This window comes from Pelophylax lessonae (genome assembly GCF_965119305.1).
Source record: "Pelophylax lessonae genome assembly, chromosome: 11".
Taxonomy (NCBI): Eukaryota; Metazoa; Chordata; class Amphibia; order Anura; family Ranidae; genus Pelophylax; species Pelophylax lessonae.
The window spans coordinates 150636157-150654280 of record NC_138778.1 but is presented as its reverse complement, the minus strand read 5'-3'; the positions used below and the strand labels follow the sequence as shown (position 1 = coordinate 150654280).

The 18124-nt window shown below is 45.4% G+C and overlaps 1 protein-coding gene across 1 annotated transcript in view; it reads left to right on the top strand.

The window, feature by feature from the left end:
* MRPL10 (mitochondrial ribosomal protein L10) overlaps positions 1 to 18124 on the top strand; it is a gene marked incomplete at its 5' end in the record, with an annotated part of 37639 nt that overhangs the window by 1342 nt on the left and 18173 nt on the right. The window contains one exon of the mRNA XM_082272258.1: positions 5885 to 6057. Coding sequence (XP_082128384.1) covers positions 5885 to 6057 — 173 coding nt within the window. The remainder of the gene's footprint in view (positions 1 to 5884; positions 6058 to 18124) is intronic.

Sequence of the window (18124 nt, the reverse complement as noted above, 5' to 3'; positions counted from 1 at the left end):
TAATAGAAATAAGGATGACAGGTCCTCCTTATGGAGAGACCTGGGATCAAAATGATGTGCCACTTTGTGTTGGTCTATCACATATATGTATATATATACTGGAATTTTGAGGATCATATATATATATATATATACACATTTTGAGGATCATATATATGGTCCTCAAAATTTCCACTCTGCTTGCATTTAGCGGGTGAAAATAAATTGAGGGCGAGTGTTCAAGAGGGGGTCTGGTCCACTTGGCTTGGGCGGGGAGGTGGGCCAGCCTGGCTTGGCCTGGTTGGGTCTTCTCGGCTCGGGCAGGGAGGCAGGTGGGCTAGTTCAACTTCAGGGGGGAGGCAGGCCAGTAACATCTTTACTGCTGGAGGGCTCAGAACTGCCAGCATCTATAATGAGAGCTTGTATTGCAATTTATTTGTTTGGTAGGTACAGTGCCTTGAAAAAGTATTCATACCCCTTGAAATTTTGCACATTTTGTCATGTTACAACCAAAAAACGGATGTAAATGTATTTTATTGGGATTTTATGTGATAGACCAACAAAGGTGGAACATAATTGTGAAGTGGAAGGAAAATGATAAATGGTTTTCAAATTTTTTACAAATATGTGAAAGTGTGGTGTGCATTTGTATTCGGCCCTCTTTACTTTGATACCCCCAACTAAAATCTAGTGGAACCAATTGCCTTCAGAAGTCACTTAACTAGTAAATAGAGTGCACCTCTGTGTAATTTAATCTCAGAATAAATGCAGCTGTTCTGTGAAGCCCTCTGAGGTTTGTTAGAGAACCTTAGTGAACAACCAGCATCATGAAGGCCAAGGAACACACCAGACAGGTCAGGGATAAAGTTGTGGAGAGGTTTATAGCAAGGTTAGGTTATAAAAAAAAATATCCCAAGCTTTAAACATCTTACAAAGCACTGTTCAATCCATCATCTGATATTGGAAAGAGTATGGCACAACTGCAAACCTACCAAGACATGGCCGTCCACCTAAACTGACAGGATGGGCAAGGAGAGCATTCATCAGAGAAGCAGTCAAGAGGCCCATGGGAACTCTGGAGGAGCTGCAGAGATCTACAGCTCAGGTGGGAGAATCTGTCCACAGGACAACTATTAGTCGTACACTCCACAAATCTGTGCTAAAATTATTAGTGGGTGTGGCCCTGCTTGTGCTGGGTATTTATTGCAATATTCAGTGTGTTACAAAAACAAAAATGTGTGGCTGATAATACCAAGCCTAATGAAATACATGCTATATATGGATCATATACCAAAGTCAAGTGCAAAATTACAAAAATTAAATACATTAAACAAGCATGTGGTTTAAACCAATAATAGTGACTCAGTGAAAAAAAGTGAGATGCATAAAAAGCAATATAATAAAAGTCTGCCGCTTCCCTTAGATGTCTGAATGACGGAACACGTAGGGCGGAGCTACAGCATCATTGCATCACATCCGGTTCTGAGTCCGTGGAGCACATCAGCGTCCCGAGCTACCTGTTTCTTTGTATATTATACTGCTTGGCTTTTACTTGATGAATGCAAGTGCACTACCAGAGTTTTTCTATTAAATTTACACCACGGAATTATGCTAAGGATGTTTTATTTTCTACACATGTATGAGACTGTGGGGGGAACTTTAGTATGAGAACAGAGAGTGTCAGTCATCCATTTACACAGGGGAGATAACATACAGCCACTGGGGCTGTGGATACACCCTCATGGGGAGAGCTTTCTGGTGAGTGCGGTACACAAAGGGGGAGCATGAGAGGAGACACCGGCACATCGTACAAATATTAGAGATCTTGTGACAGCGCATACAGAATCTCACAAAAGTGAGTACACCCCCCACATTTTTGTAAATATTTTATTATACCTTTTCATGTGACAACACTTAAGAAATGACACTTTGCTACAATGTAAAGTAGTGAGTGCACAGCTTGTATAACAGCGTAAATTTGCTGTCCCCTCCAAATAACTCAACACACAGCCATTAATGTCTAAACCACTGGCAACAAAAGTGAGTACACTCCTAAGTGAAAATATCCAAACTGGGCCCAGTTAGCCATTTTTTCTTCCCGATGTGATGTGACTGGTTAGTGTTACAAGGTCTCAGGTGTGAATGGGGAGCAGGTGTGTTAAATTTGGTGGAATCTCATTCTGGTCACTGGAAGTTCAACATGGCACCTCATGAGGATCTGAAAAAAAAAATTGTTGCTCTACATAAAGATGGCCTAGGCTATATAGGAAGATTGCCAAGACCCTGAAACTGAGCTGCAGCATGGTGGCCAAGACCATACAGCGGTTTGACAGGACAGGTTCCACTCAGAACAGGACTCACCATGGTCGACCAACTGAGTGCACGTGCTCAGCGTCATATCCAGAGGTTGTTTTTGGGAAATAGACATATGAGTGCTGCCAGCATTGCTGCAGAGGTTTAAGGAGTGGGGGGGGTCAGCCTGTCAGTGCTCAGACCATACGCTGCACACCACATCAAATTGGTCTGCATGGCTGTCGTCCCAGAAGGAAGCCTCTTCTAAAGATGATGCACAAGAAAGTCCGCAAACAGCTGAAGACTATCAGACTAAAGCCCCGTACACATGTAGCGATTGTCGGCCGACGGCCGATTGTAGGCTTGTTAGTATGATGCTTCCGACAGCCGACAGCGCATTTTCGGCCGAACAGAATCTGTCGTGCAGGCATTAAAATTTTTGTTGGCTAACACCAGAACGGCCGATTGTTCGCCAGTCAGTACTGATTTTGGCCAACAGACAGCAGATTAGCAAGACTGGGCATGCTCAGAAAAGAAAAAAGACAAGGAAAGTTAACCATCACATGACATCACTTCTGCAGTCGGCTGTTGTTGGCTGACAAAATTCGTGTGCAGTCTTTTGCAGTTTTCAACAGACAGGACAGCCCTGGACAAAAGACGGCCGATTGTTCGGCCGACGATCGGTACGTGTGTAAGGGACTTAAGGACATGGGTTACTGGAACCATGTTCTGTGGTCTGATGAGACCAATATAAACTTATTTGGTTCAGATGGTGTCAAGCGTGTGTGGCGGCAACCAGGTGAGGAGTACAAAGACAAGTGTGTCTTGCCTACAGTCAAGCATGGTGGTGGGAGTGTCATGGTCTGGGGCTGCATGAGTGCTGCCGACACTGGGGAGCTACAGTTCATTGAGGAAACCATGAATGCCAACATGTCCTGTGACATACTGAAGCAGAGCATGAACCCCTCCCTTCGGAGACTGCGTGGCAGGGCAGTATTCCAACACGATAACGTCTGGAAAAACACCTCCAAGGTGACCACTGCCTTGCTAAAGAAGCTGAAGGTAAAGGTGATGGACTGGCCAAGCATGTCTCCAGACCTAAACCCTATTGAACATCTGTGGGGCATCCTCAAATGGAAGGTGGAGGAGTGCATGCTATCTAACATCCACCAGCTCCGTGATGTAGTCATGGAGGGGTAAAAGAGGGCTCCAGTGGCAACCTGTGAAGCTCTGGTGAACTCCATGCCCAAGAGGGTTAAAGCAGTGCTGGAAAATAATGGTGCCAACACAAAATATTGACACTTTGGCCCAATTCAGATATTTTCATTTAGGGGTGTACTCACTTTTCTTTCCAGCGGTTTAGACATTAATGGCTGTGTGTTGAGTTATTTTGAGGGAACAGCAAATTTACACTGTTATACAAGCTGTACACTCACTACTTTACATTGTAGCAAAGTGTCATTTCTTCAGTGTTGTCACATGAAAAGATAGAATACAGGTCCCTCTCAAAAAATGATCATATAGTGATAAAGTTCATTATTTTCTGTAATGTACTGATAAACATTAGACTTTCATATATTTTAGATTTATTACACACAACTGAAGTAGTGCAAGCCTTTTATTGTTTTAATATTGATGATTTTGGCATACAGCTCAGGAAAACCCAAAATTCCTATCTCAAAAAATTAGCATATTTCATCCGACCAATAAAAAAAAAAGGTGTTTTTAATACAAAAAAAGTCAACCTTCAAATAATTATGTTCAGTTATGCACTCAATACTTGGTCGGGAATCCTTTTGCAGAAATGACTGCTTCAATGTGGCGTGGCATGGAGGCAATCAGCCTGTGGCACTGCTGAGGTGTTATGGAGGCCCAGGATGCTTCGATAGCGGCCTTGAGCTCATCCAGAGTGTTGGGTCTTGCGTCTCTCAACTTTCTCTTCACAACATCCCACAGATTCTCTATGGGGTTCAGGTCAGGAGAGTTGGCAGGCCAATTGAGCACAGTAATACCATGGTCAGTAAACCATTTACCAGTGGTTTTGGCACTGTAAGCAGGTGCCAGGTCGTGCTGAAAAATGAAATCTTCATCTCCATAAAGCTTTTCAGCAGATGGAAGCATGAAGTGCTCCAAAATCTCCTGATAGCTAGCTGCATTGACCCTGCCCTTGATAAAACACAGTGGATCAACACCAGCAGCTGACATGGCACCCCAGACCATCACTGACTGTGGGTACTTGACACTGGACTTCAGGCATTTTGGCATTTCCCTCTCCCCAGTCTTCCTCCAGACTCTGGCACCTTGATTTCCGAATGACATGCACAATTTGCTTTCATCCGAAAAAAGTACTTTGGACCACTGAGCAACAGTCCAGTGCTGCTTCTCTGTAGCCCAGGTCAGGCGCTTCTGCCACTGTTTCTGGTTCAAAAGTGGCTTGACCTGGGGAATGCGGCACCTGTAGCCCATTTCCTGCACACGCCTGTACACGGTGGCTCTAGATGTTTCTACTCCAGACTCTGTCCACTGCTTCCACAGGTCCCCCAAGGTCTGGAATCGGTCCTTCTCCACAATCTTCCTCAGGGTCCGGTCACCTCTTCTCGTTGTGCAGCGTTTTCTGCCACACTTTTTCCTTCCCACAGACTTCCCACTGAGGTGCCTTGATACAGCACTCTGGGAACAGCCTATTCGTTCAGAAATTTCTTTCTGTGTCTTACCCTCTTGCTTGAGGGTGTCAATGATGGCCTTCTGGACAGCAGTCAGGTCGGCAGTCTTACCCATGATTGCAGTTTTCAGTAATGAACCAGGCTGGGAGTTTTTAAAAGCCTCAGGAATCTTTTGCAGGTGTTTAGAGTTAATTAGTTGATTCAGATGATTAGGTTAATAGCTCGTTTAGAGAACCTTTTCATAATTTTTTTAGATAGGAATTTTGTTTTTTCATGAGCTGTATGCCAAAATCATCAATATTAAAACAATAAAAGGCTTGCACTACTTCAGTTGTGTGTAATGAATCTAAAATATATGAAAGTCTAATGTTTATCAGTACATTACAGAAAATAATGAACTTTATCACAATATGCTAATTTTTGAGAGGGACCTGTATTTACAAAAAATGTGAGGGGTTTACTGACTTTTGTGAGATACTGTATATATAGTCGCACTGCATGAGATCTCTCACATGCCTGTAGCTGATTGCAGTATATAGTGTTATTCAGCAACCTTATAAGGTGAGCGCATTTAGTTTACATTTTCGTCTAACGCCATACAAATAGTAGACTATTAGAAGCCCCCCCTTCTATTTTAATTCATAGATGCTATGTACTCTCTGGACATCATTTAAAGGAGCAGCTCCACCATTTTGAATAATTGAATGACATTGTGAATCTTTGCTCTTGCGTTCACATTTTTGTTGGTTTCCACCATGATGAGGGGTATTCAATATTTTGATTAGCTTTAATTATACAGTAACATGCTCACTCCCTGGATTCAGACGTGTAGTGGCTGGGCATTGGTTACATGTAATCTGCTTTTCCAACACAAACACTCTTTACTCTGCAGTATCTAAAACCGTGTTTAATGAATTAATAGTATTTTCTTTTTTTTTTTTTTTTCTCAGCCTGGCTTCCATCCTTCCAGTGCGTCCGCCATGGCTCCAAAGCAGTTACCCGTCATAAAAAGGCCATGCACTTTGAGAGGCAAAAGATTATGGCACTCACAAAGTATATTCCACCTAAACCTACCAACGACAGGTGTTTCAAACCAAGGCTTAAGCTCGAAGATGCTGGAAAGGTAAATGTAAGCTATTAAAAGATCTTTAGGCAGGTATGTAAAAATGAGGTATCTATTTTCAGCACCAGGAACCCTAGTGTAACGCTCCCGGTACTGAGCTCCAATATGAATAGTGTGATCAGTATACATTCTGTGTACAGAACAACTCCTGGTAGCCATATTACATTGCATTTCCAGAAAATTACAACAGCTGCAGATTGAAAAGGAAAGGTAATTTTTAATAACGTTCAATTACAATATGATTTGTACAGAGGGCACACCAGCCTAGCGCATTATCTTTAAAACAATTTATTGTAATAGACATGTATACACATTATACTCACAAAATGATTATGAAACACGGGCAATAAGCAATGAGGGACCACCAGGGGTCTCCACTGGGCATCCTCAGCTGCCGCAGGCTGTGGAAGGATGTAGGCCTCCAAAAAACCGCTTACGCGTTTCGGGGTGTTCCCCCTTCATCAGACTCTGTCCATTTCTCTTTTCCAGTATCTTCTTTGGGTTACCACGACCCGTTGAGAGTGGCAGCACAGCCTGAATTTACTACAATTTGACCTGAATCGCATTTTCCAGATACCAGCCGCAAGGCCACCCCTTAAGCGCAGGAGACATTTGCTCTTTGTACAATATGATTTGTGTCGCAATTGTATACGCTATATTGTTTTTTCCCCCCACGAAAGTGGAGTTACCCTTTAACTTTTCCTCAATGCAAGACCTTAGCACTCTCCTTAGCACCGTGTTTACACCGATACATTGATAGATTGAAGTTCAGCCAGTCCTGCAGGGACCAGTTAAAGTTTAATCAGTGTGTGGTCTTCCCTGGTTGCCCGAAGTGGATTTTTTAATCAACTTCTGTCAAAGGGACATGTTGGTAATTTTTTAATCGATCCGCAGTCACAGCCAGTTAGCTACAGTCACTGATTAGTCTAGTCTGACATTGGCAGATCCCACTGTTATAAGTCAGTTTAACCCTTAACATATCATCTAAAATGAGCCTCACAACCTAACCATGAACGTTCAGCTTAGCCTGAACACCAACCCCTTATTCTGCATGCATTCAGAAGTTTCTGTACAGATAAAAAAAACACTCCCGCCTCAAAATTCTGCATTTCTGGGATCCTAAACCTTCTCTGGTAAAAATACTGATTAGATAGTTTAGAGTAGTTGTTGGGGGGTGTTAAAACACATGGATGAGCCATTTTTACTGCCCCTCATCTAGCCTTAGGCCCCTTTCCTTTATTTTGGCGGATCTGAACGGTCCCCCCATGCATCCCTATGGGGCATCGGATGTCAGCGGAGACATGTCCGCTGACATCCGATCCGTCAAATCTGGACGAAGGGAAACCCTATTTTCCATCCTTCGATCGGATCGAATGGAATCGAATGAGAACGGACCGATGGTCCGTTCCATCCGATTCCCCCATAGAGATGTATGGGAAATTGACAGCTGTATCTCCGCACACAGTGCGGAGAACAGCTGTCATCCTCCTGCTCAGCGGGGGATCGGCGGATCGATCCCCCGCTGAGATAAACGGAGTCCGTCCGGACGGACGGGCTGTGTGAAAGAGCCTTTAGGATCCTTTCACACAGGTGTCATCAGTTCAGTCTGTTTTGCTAAGAAAGAAAACCAAACGGATACTGATTCAGGTTACATCAGTTTACATCACTCCATATATCTGAGTTCAGTTCAATTTAGATCAGTTTGCACTTCAGTTCAGTTTACATCCTTTATTGCATCCATTTTATGTTTTAGTTGTTGAAGAAACGAATCATAAGTTACAAACGTATAATCAAAAAGTGTTTCTTGCCTAAAACAGACATAAACAGATGGCATCTGTTTACATCTGTTCAGATCCATCTAAGACTCGGCCTATTAGGTTTGAAAAAATGGACCTGGACAGCCATGAATGAAGATGGATGTAATCAGATGATCATCCGCTTACATCCGCAAGCTCATAGGAATGAATTGCTGTTTGTTTTTTGTCCAGCTTTTGTTTGGTTTTAGATGGTGGATAAGGATCTCCCCTCACTTCACGGTTTCACCAGATGGAAAGTGAATAAAAATCAGAGCGTGCCAAAAATAATTTAATTATTTAAATTCCTTTTTGTCTGTGTTTCTGTAAAAGAGTTCCACTAGTTTGTTGTTTAATAAAACATTCACTAGGCAAATATAATGTGCACTGCAAGCGCAGTTGCTCCAGAGCTTACTAAATGAAGTAAAGCTTCACTTTGAAAAGAATACCCAATCACATGCAAGAAGAATTAAAAAAAAAAAAAAAAAAAAAAAGAAAACAGCAGTTTTGCTTGCATATGATTGGATAATAGAAATCAGCAGAGCTTCCCCTCTACTAAGATCTAGAGCAGGGGTCTCCAAACTTTCCAAACAAGGGGCCAGTTTATTGTCCTTTAGACTTTAGGGGGCTGGACTGTGGCCAGTGGAAGTAGAAAATGTCCTGTTGTCAGTGATAGTAAACAATGCCCCAGACATGGTGGTCAGTGGAAGGGGGAAATTTAGCCCCATTGTTGGTATCAGTGGGTGGAATAACGCAGCCTTATTGATATTAGTGGGAGGCATAGTGCCGCATCATTGCACTTGGTGGAAGGAATAGTGCCCCATCATTGGTGGAAGGGATAGTACCTGCGCTTATGGTGAAAATCAACCTATATAAATATTACATTTTAAATAATCATAAATATCAATAAATAATTTTGAGCTGCAGCTAGGCAAAAAGGAGGTGTACCTTTTAAGTGAGTGATTAAATAAGTGTCAGCGCTGCTCAATAAATTCTTGTGTTCCCATATAATTATAAATTCTTAAATTATACCTTTGTGCAATCATATAATAAAGTTCAATATGCAATATGATGTGCAAATTATATCCTTGTGTAAACATATACTAATAATAATAATAAAGTGCAATATTCCATACAGTGTTCATAAACAAAATAAAGCAAAAATAGGACCATTCATTACAGTCGGAGTATAAAAAAGCCTCTAAATTCAGGGGAAAAAATGCTTAGTGCTTCTTGCTCCTTAAGTGATTTATTTCAAAAAGTGCTCTTTTTCCGCGTTCTGCATCTTTATCTTGAAAAGCTTTTGATAACGCTCTGATTGGAGGAGCGAAACGCGTCAAGCCGTTGCCCACACGTACGACGTCAGATCCGGTGGTTGGAACGCGGAAGCAGCGTCCACCACCAGGAAATCATTAAGGCGCTCATTTGTCTGCATTTCTGTAAGTGTGTTTTTCGTTTTTAACAATAAAGAAGTTGGAAGGTACCTCACTATGGAGATCTCTCTTTTTTATGCTTATGGGGAGAATTATTAAAGGTTACCCAAGGATTCCAGAGCCAAGTCCTTACCTCACCTGCATTACAGCAGGAGTATTTACAGTCTCCACCAACCATCTTTAAGCTGTGATAGGCGTTTTTTTCTTGAATATCTGGTGAGTGGGGAACTGAGGGGAGCACTGTGTGCAAGCACCTGTTCAATAACTGTGAAGAGGATTTTGAGCACTTTTTGAAATCAATCACTTAAGAAAAGGAGCAAGAAGCACTGAGCATTTTTTTCCCTAAGTTTAGAGACTGTTTGTTTTTTAGACTCACAGACTGTAATGAATGGTCCTATTTTTGCTTTATTTTGTTTATGAACACTGTATGGCATATTGCACTTTATTATTATTATTATTATTATGTTTACACAAGGATATAATTTGCACATCATATTGCATATTGCACTTTATTATATAATTCCACAAAGGTATAATTTATGAATTTATAATTCTATGGGAACACAAGAATTTATTGAGCAGCGCTGACACTTATTTAATCACTCACTGGAAGGGATAGTGCCCCATCATTGGTGTCAGTGGGAGGAATAGTGCCCCATCATTGGTGTCAGTGGGAGGAATAGTGCCCCATCATTGGTGTTGGTGGAAGGAATAGTGTCCCATCGTTGGTGTTGGTGGAAGGAATAGTGTCCCATCGTTGGTGTTGGTGGAAGGAATAGTGTCCCATCATTAATGGTGGAAGGAATAGTGCCCCATCATTGTTGGTGGAAGGAATAGTGCCCCATCATTGGTGTCAGTGGGAGGAATAGTGCCCCATCATTGGTGTTGGTGGAAGGAATAGTGCCCCATCATTGGTGTTGGTGGGAGGAATAGTGTCCCATCGTTGGTGTTGGTGGAAGGAATAGTGTCCCATCGTTGGTGTTGGTGGAAGGAATAGTGTCCCATCGTTGGTGTTGGTGGAAGGAATAGTGCCCCATCATTGGTGTTGGTGGAAGGAATAGTATCCCATCATTGGTGTCAGCTGAAGGAATGGTGCCCCATCATTGGTGTTGGTGGAAGGAATAGTGCCCCATCATTGTTGGTGGAAGGAATAGTGCCCCATCATTGTTGGTGGAAGGAATAGTGCCCCATCATTGTTGGTGGAAGGAATAGTGCTCCATCATTGGTGTTGGTGGAAGGAATTCGGCCCCATCATTGGTGTTGGTGGAAGGAATTCGGCCCCCATCATTGGTGTTGGTGGAAGGAATTCGGCCCCATCATTGGTGTTGGTGGAAGGAATTCGGCCCCATCATTGGTGTTGGTGGAAGGAATTCGGCCCCATCATTGGTGTCGGTGGAAGGAATAGTGCCCCATCATTGATGTCGGTGGAAGGAATAGTGCCCCATCATTGGTGTCGGTGGGAGGAATGGTGCCCCATCATTGGTGTCGGTGGAAGAAATGGTGCCCCATCATTGGTGTCGGTGGGAGGAATAGTGCCCCATCATTGGTGTTGGTGGAAGGAATAGGGCCTTGAATCAGCGGTGGAAAAGTTCCCCATCATTGGTGTCAGTGGGAGGAACAGTACCTTTTTATCAATGGGGAAAAATAGTGTCCCAAGCATTAATGCGAGCAAAGGGACGCATTCGGCCCGCAGGCCACAGTTTGGAGAACACTGATCTAAAACAACTGCCTTTGCAGTGCACAGTATTTTTGCCTTTGGTAAAGCAATCCTTATGTCGGAAGTAATACTTTTGTCAGAGCCCCAGATAGCATTTCAAATACCTGACATGGGTTCTAACTCTTCACTCTATCAAAAAAACATTTTGGCTGGACATACTCTTTTAAATATTACAGCAAACCATTCCTTGAATGATAACTAATATTTTTTTTTTTCCATAAATTGTTCATTAAACATATACAAAAAGAGTACATACAGTAAAGTTGTTACATATGCTCGGCAAAGTTCTCTGACATACGTAGTAACGAAGTGAGGCATTTAACAAGCAGGAAAAGACATATTATTGTTGCGACATGTTTCAAAAACCGGCAATGTGCGGCATCTTCAATGTAGATCAAATGCCAAACCTGATATGTACCGTATATTATATGAGAGGGGGGAGCCCTACAAAGGTAGAAGTGTAGAGGATAGGAAGAGAGAAAAAAAAAAAGAGGGGGGAGTGGAAGGGAGGGGAAAGGAGGAGGAGAGCTCCATGGAGTCAGTTTGTTATCGAGCCTTGGATGTGTGCTCACCTGTAGCTACATTCATTCTCTCTTCTAGATTAAATATCAGAATTATTTCAATATCCACTACCGCGTTCAGAGCATTACGAGAGGCCATACTGTTTGAATCGCCCAAGGCGACCTAGTTATCGTAAATATATGCATGCGTTCCTGTGAGATGTGGATAAGTTCTTCCATTTCTTCTATCTTGGCTAGTCTAATAAACCACTCTCTAATGGTCGGGACACTAGTGGAGCGCCAGAGTACCGGGATACAGAGTTTTGCTGCGTTCACCGTATACATAGTCAGTGATCTATAGTATACTTTCTTAGATAAAGAGTTATGATGTAGGAGGTATTGTGCAGGAGTGAAGTCTAAGGTAAGAGTGGTAGCCTGTTTAATAACATCACGTCTTGCCAATGAGATTGAATATGTTCCCACTCCCACCATATGTGAAGCATGGTGCCATCTGCTTTCCCACATCTCCAGCAGGTTTTGGAGACGGAGAGAGATAATTCATGATTGGTATCCCACTCTCTGTCAAGGAGGTCTGTAAATCTTTCTCCCATGCAACCCATGCTGAATCTACTGTGCTGGGGGGCCTTTCCTGCTAACATTGTGTAAGTTTGAGAAATCCAAGTGTCTTTGAGATGTGGTATGCGTACATAGCAGTTCAAACATTGTAAGGTGTCTCGTCCATATTTCTTGGGTTTGAGTTGTTTCTTCTTAGCTTGTGTAGCTAACGCTATGAACTCACCTCAAATAATCTACTGTGCTTCCCAAAGGGTGAAACGAATAGTTTTTAAAGGCAACACTAAATATTTGTCTTTAGTGTGCATCAATGTGATTATTGCCCTAAATGCTTTTTTCACCCTCTATTGTGACTTTTCAAGCCTCTACATCACACTGTTGCAGTGTGTTCACCTGACAGCGTAGTTCTTGGCTGTGTACACGAATGTCACGAAGGCCCCTTTTCACACTGAGTGGATCCGTTTTGACGGACTCTTATTCGCTGAGCAGGTGGATGACAGGTCCATCTCCGCTCTCTGTGTAGAGACTGACCTGTCAGAGTCCTGCTTTCCTCTATGGGGATATCGGATGAAAACAGACAACCTGTCCGTTTTCATCCGATCCGACCCTCTGGACCAATGGCGAATGTATCGCCATACTTTTTTTTTTTTTTTCAGCGGTTTTTGTCGGATCAGATGCCAGGCAGGTGTCAGCGGACAAATGTCCTCTGACATCCGCCTCTCTATAAAGGACAATAAGTGGTCCGATCGGGTCTGCCTGAAAAACAGTCAGGCGTACCTAATCGGACCTATTGTGTGAAAGGAGCCTTACACAGGCCAGCCCCCCCACTGCAGCCTCTAATTTTGTGACTTGTTAACAATGTTGCCATCCTAAATGATCACTGGGTAAAAGGGGACTGCGGGAATTATTCCTATTGCCCGCTGCAGACTAATGGCATCAGTTTATCCTAGGCACTGTCCCTCGACAGGAGTTCAAGAAATTCTTTGTTGCAACTTAACTTCCTCCCATCCGCGCTACAGCCTATATACGGCTGCAGCGCGGACTCGAATTTTCGGGAGGCCGTTTTTAAACGGCCTCCCAGTGACACGCCCCCAGCGCGCTCCCGCGAGCGTGCTGCGGGGAAAATCTGTGTCAGCCGTGACACGGCCGATCACAGATCGTGGTGAATGGCCAATCACAGCGGCCATTCACCACGTGATCGGGCCGTCCAATGAGCGATGATCTCATATGTAAACATATGAGATCATCTTTCATCGCCGGCGCTCCTTCCTCACACGGAGCCTGCAGTGTGAGGAAGGAGGGGGAGCCTCACAGCGCCGGGGACACAGGAGAATGTAATCAGGGCACTGATCACCAGTGCCCTGATTACTAAAGGTAAAAACACACACACAGTGCCCCCCCATCAGTGCCCACAGTGCCCGCCATCAGTGCCCCCCATCAATGCCCACAATCAGTGCCCATAGTGCTGCTAGTCAGTGCCCATCAGTGCCTGCTCATCTAGGCACTGATGAGCACTGACTGGCAGCACTATGGGCACTGATTGTGGGCACTGATGGTGCTGCCAATCAGTGCCGCTCAGTGCCACCCGTCAGTGTCCAGTGCCATCTGCCAGTGCCCATCAGTGCCGCCTCTCAGTGCCGCCTCTGTGCCCAGCAGTGCCACCTCTCAGTGCCACCTCTCAGTGCCCAGCAGTACCACCTCTCAGTGCTCATCAGTGCCGCCTATCAGTGCTCATCAGTGCCGCCTATCAATGCCGCCTATCAGTGCTCATCAGTGCGGCATATTAGTACCTCCTCATCAGTGCCCATAAGTGCCACCTCATCAGTGTCAATAAGTGCCACCTCATCAGTGCCCATCAGTGCAGCCTATCAGTGCCCATCAGTGCCGCCTCATCAGCGCACATCAGTGAAGGAGAAAAATTTATTTTCAAAATTTACTCGCAGAAAATAAGAAAAACTTTTTTTTTTTTTCAAACTTTTCTGTCTTTATTCTTTTTTTTTGTAAAAAATAAAAAACCCAGAGATGAATAAATACCACCAAAAGAAAGCTCTATTTGTGTGAAAAAAATGATAAAAATTTCATATGGGTACAGTGTAGCATGACCGCGCAATTGTCATTCAAAGTGTGAGAGCGCTGAAAGCTGAAAATTTTTCTGGATGGGAAGGGGGTTTAAGTGCACGGTAGGCAAGTGGTTAAAAAAAAAAAAGCCTTAACCACCACCCTGCCCCCTTTGAAGTACTTCCAGGTTGAAAGACGGCATGCCACCAGGGAATCCTTTAAAGGGCTAGTGCACTTAAAGTTCATTTTCAATTATTGGGATCCCTTCTTCCTGCATTTGCACAGTTGGTCAAAGCATTTTATGCTAGAATGTGGATCTTAAATGAATGAGGGTCTCATGCCAATTAGGAAGATTTTTCCAAAGCTGTGTAGTGCCAGGAAGGCCATACAGGTAAGATGCTGTAAGAGTAGTGTTGCAGAAAAGTATGACCTATTGTAAATTGCTTGGGTGGACTAAATAAAGTCCACTACAAGTGAATGAAATTTGAGTCAGTATGCCATCCCCCTACATAAAGTGGTTGTAAACCTCAGATGTGAAATTTTAACAAAGCATATCCTTTTATAGTGTGTACTTGTCTTTATCCAGGACACAAAGTGTAATTTCTGTCTGCTGCTTCCTCCCTCTATCAGCATGAAACACTTCTGACAAGTTTTCCTGACACCAAGAGAAAAATTATGACAGGGGAGGGATCTCCAGCTGATTGATAGCCTCAGCTCTGTTCCTGTGAGCTGTGTGAAGCCTTGCTGCCTGAGTCCTAGCTATAAAGGATGTTGTGCAGCCTTGCTGCCTGAGTCCTAGCTATAAAGGATGTTGTGCAGCCTTGCTGCATGAGTCCTAGCTATAAGGCCCCATGCACACGGGGCGTTAGAAAAAACGTACGTCAAAGTTAGTTCTGACGCCGGAAAAAGCAGCTGTAAAAACGTGCTTTCAGTAGCTTTTTCCATTGGCGTTATAGCACGTTTTGACACGTTGCTTTTAGCAGCGTTTTTTTTTCTTCCATTCAAAATCAATGGTTCCCTATGGGAGCCTATTGATTTGAATGGAGGTCGCACCGCAAGTCGGATCCGACTTGCGCTGTGAGAATCTTGAGGGGGAACTCCACGCCAAAATGGGAAAAAAACGGCGTGGGGGTCCCCCCCAGGGTTCCAAACCAGGCCCTTCGGGTCTGTTATGGAATTTGAGGGTAGCCCCATGCCGAAAAAACGGCATGGGTTCCCCCCCAAAATCCATACCAAACCCTTATCCGAGCATGCAGCCCGGCAGGCCAGGAAAGGGGAGGGGACGAGCGAGCGGCCCCACCCCCCCTGGACCACACCAGGCCACATGCCCTCAACATGGGGGGGTGTTGGTGCTTTGGGGCAGGGGGAGCTCTGCACCCCCCACCTCAAAGCACCTTGCCCCCATGTTGATGAGGACAAGGGTCTCATCCCCACAACCCTGGCCGGTGGTTGTGGGGGTCTGCGGGCAGGGGGCTCATCGGAATCTGGAAGCCCCCTTTAACAAGGGGGCACCCCAGATCCCGGACCCCCTCCCTATGTGAATGGGTATGGGGTACACTGTACCCCTACCCATTCACCCCATAAAAGGCAGTGTATGGAAATAACGACAAGAGACGTTTTGGAAAGTTTATTAAAAATCTTCATCCGACTCTTCTTGTCTTCTCCTCTCCGGGGTCTTCTCCGGGGTCTTCTGCTCTTTTGCTGTCCGCCCTTCTTGTCTTCTCCTCTCCGGGGTCTTCTCCGGGGTCTTCTGCTCTTTTGCTGTCCCCCTCTTCTTGTGTTCTTGTCTCCGGGGTCTTCTGCTGTCCCCTCTTCTGCTGTCCTCTCTTCTTTTCTTCTCCTCTCCGGTCTTCTGCTCTTTTGCTGTCGGCTGTCGGCTGTCTTCTTCCTCCGGTCCTCCTCCGACGACGTCTCCGCTGATTATGCCTATCTCCGGTCTCTTCAGCTTATTATATAGCCATTAGGGGCGTGGCCCCGATGACGTCATCTGGAGACCCCGCCCCCTCATGTCACAGATGACGTCATATGTGACATGAGGGGGCGGGGCCTCCAGATGACATCATCGGGGCCACGCCCCTAATGGCTATATAATAAGCTGAAGAGACCGGAGATAGGCATAATCAGCGGAGACGTCGTCGGAGGAGGAGGACCGGAGGAAGAAGACAGCCGACAGCCGACAGCAAAAGAGCAGAAGACCGGAGAGGAGAAGAAAAGAAGAGAGGACAGCAGAAGAGGGGACAGCAGAAGACCCCGGAGACAAGAACACAAGAAGAGGGGGACAGCAAAAGAGCAGAAGACCCCGGAGAAGACCCCGGAGAGGAGAAGACAAGAAGGGCGGACAGCAAAAGAGCAGAAGACCCCGGAGAAGACCCCGGAGAGGAGAAGACAAGAAGAGTCGGATGAAGATTTTTAATAAACTTTCCAAAACGTCTCTTGTCGTTATTTCCATACACTGCCTTTTATGGGGTGAATGGGTAGGGGTACAGTGTACCCCATACCCATTCACATAGGGAGGGGGTCCGGGATCTGGGGTGCCCCCTTGTTAAAGGGGGCTTCCAGATTCCGATGAGCCCCCTGCCCGCAGACCCCCACAACCACCGGCCAGGGTTGTGGGGATGAGGCCCTTGACCTCATCAACATGGGGGCAAGGTGCTTTGAGGTGGGGGGTGCAGAGCTCCCCCTGCCCCAAAGCACCAACACCCCCCCATGTTGAGGGCATGTGGCCTGGTGTGGTCCAGGGGGGGTGGGGCCGCTCGCTCGTCCCCTCCCCTTTCCTGGCCTGCCGGGCTGCATGCTCGGTTAAGGGTCTGGTATGGATTTTGGGGGGGGACCCCATGCCGTTTTTTCGGCATGGGCTACCCTCAAATTCCATAACAGACCCGAAGGGCCTGGTTTGGAACCCTGGGGGGGACCCCACGCCGTTTTTTCCCATTTTGGCGTGGCGTTCCCCCTCAAGATTCCCACAGCGCAAGTCACCCCGCAAGTCGGATCCGACTTGCGGTGTTGCGGTGCGACCTCCATTCAAATCAATAGGATCCCATAGGGAACCATTGATTTTGAATAGAAGAAAAAAAAACGTATAACGTGGCTTAACGCACGTTAAGCAACGTTATAGCAAAGTTATTCAGCTTTTAGCAGCGTCAGGCGTTTTTAACGCTGTAACGCTGGTCCTCAGAACGCGCAGGTGGTGGGTTCTTGTTGCAGCCTAAAAACGTCTAAGCCACTTACAGCTCAAAAACGTCTGAGTGTGCATGAGGCCATAGAATAACATGGAGGGGCGTTTTTAGGCTGCAAAAAGAAAACGCCTGACGCTGCTTACAGCGGCGTTAAAAACGTCCCGTGTGCATGGGGCCTAAAGGATGTTGTGCAGCCTTGCTGCATGTGTCCTAGCTATAAAGGATGTTGTGCAGTCCAGCTGCCTGCGTCCTGGCTATAAAGGATGCTGTGCAGCCCGGCTGCCTGCGTCCTAGCAACAAAGGATGCTGTGCAGCTTGGCTGCCTGCGTCCTAGCAACAAAGGATGCTGTTCAGCTCGGCTGCCTGCGTCCTAGCAACAAAGAATGCTTTGCAGCTCTGTTGCCTGCATCCTAGCAATGAAGGATGCTGTGCAGTCCAGCTGCCTGTGTCCTAGCAATGAAGGATACTGTGCAGTCCAGCTGCCTGTGTCCTAGCAACGAAGGATGCTGTGCAGCCCGGCTACCTATGTCCTAGCAACAAAGCATTCTGTGCAGCCAGGCTACCTGAGTCCTAGAAACAAAGCATTCTGTGCAGCCTAGCTACCTGTGACCTGGCAACCAAGGTTGTTGCCACCAGTGTCCTGGCACCAATGAAAAATAAGGTACAACAGAGGAACTGACACAGCTCCTCCCCTGACAACAAACAAGCTCCCTCAATCAAGACTCCGTAGTTATTCGTCTCCTTGCTATCTTTGTGGTCTGACAGCGGTGAGGGGGAGGGAATGTGCTGACAACCACACTGGCTTGGCTTGAAGACC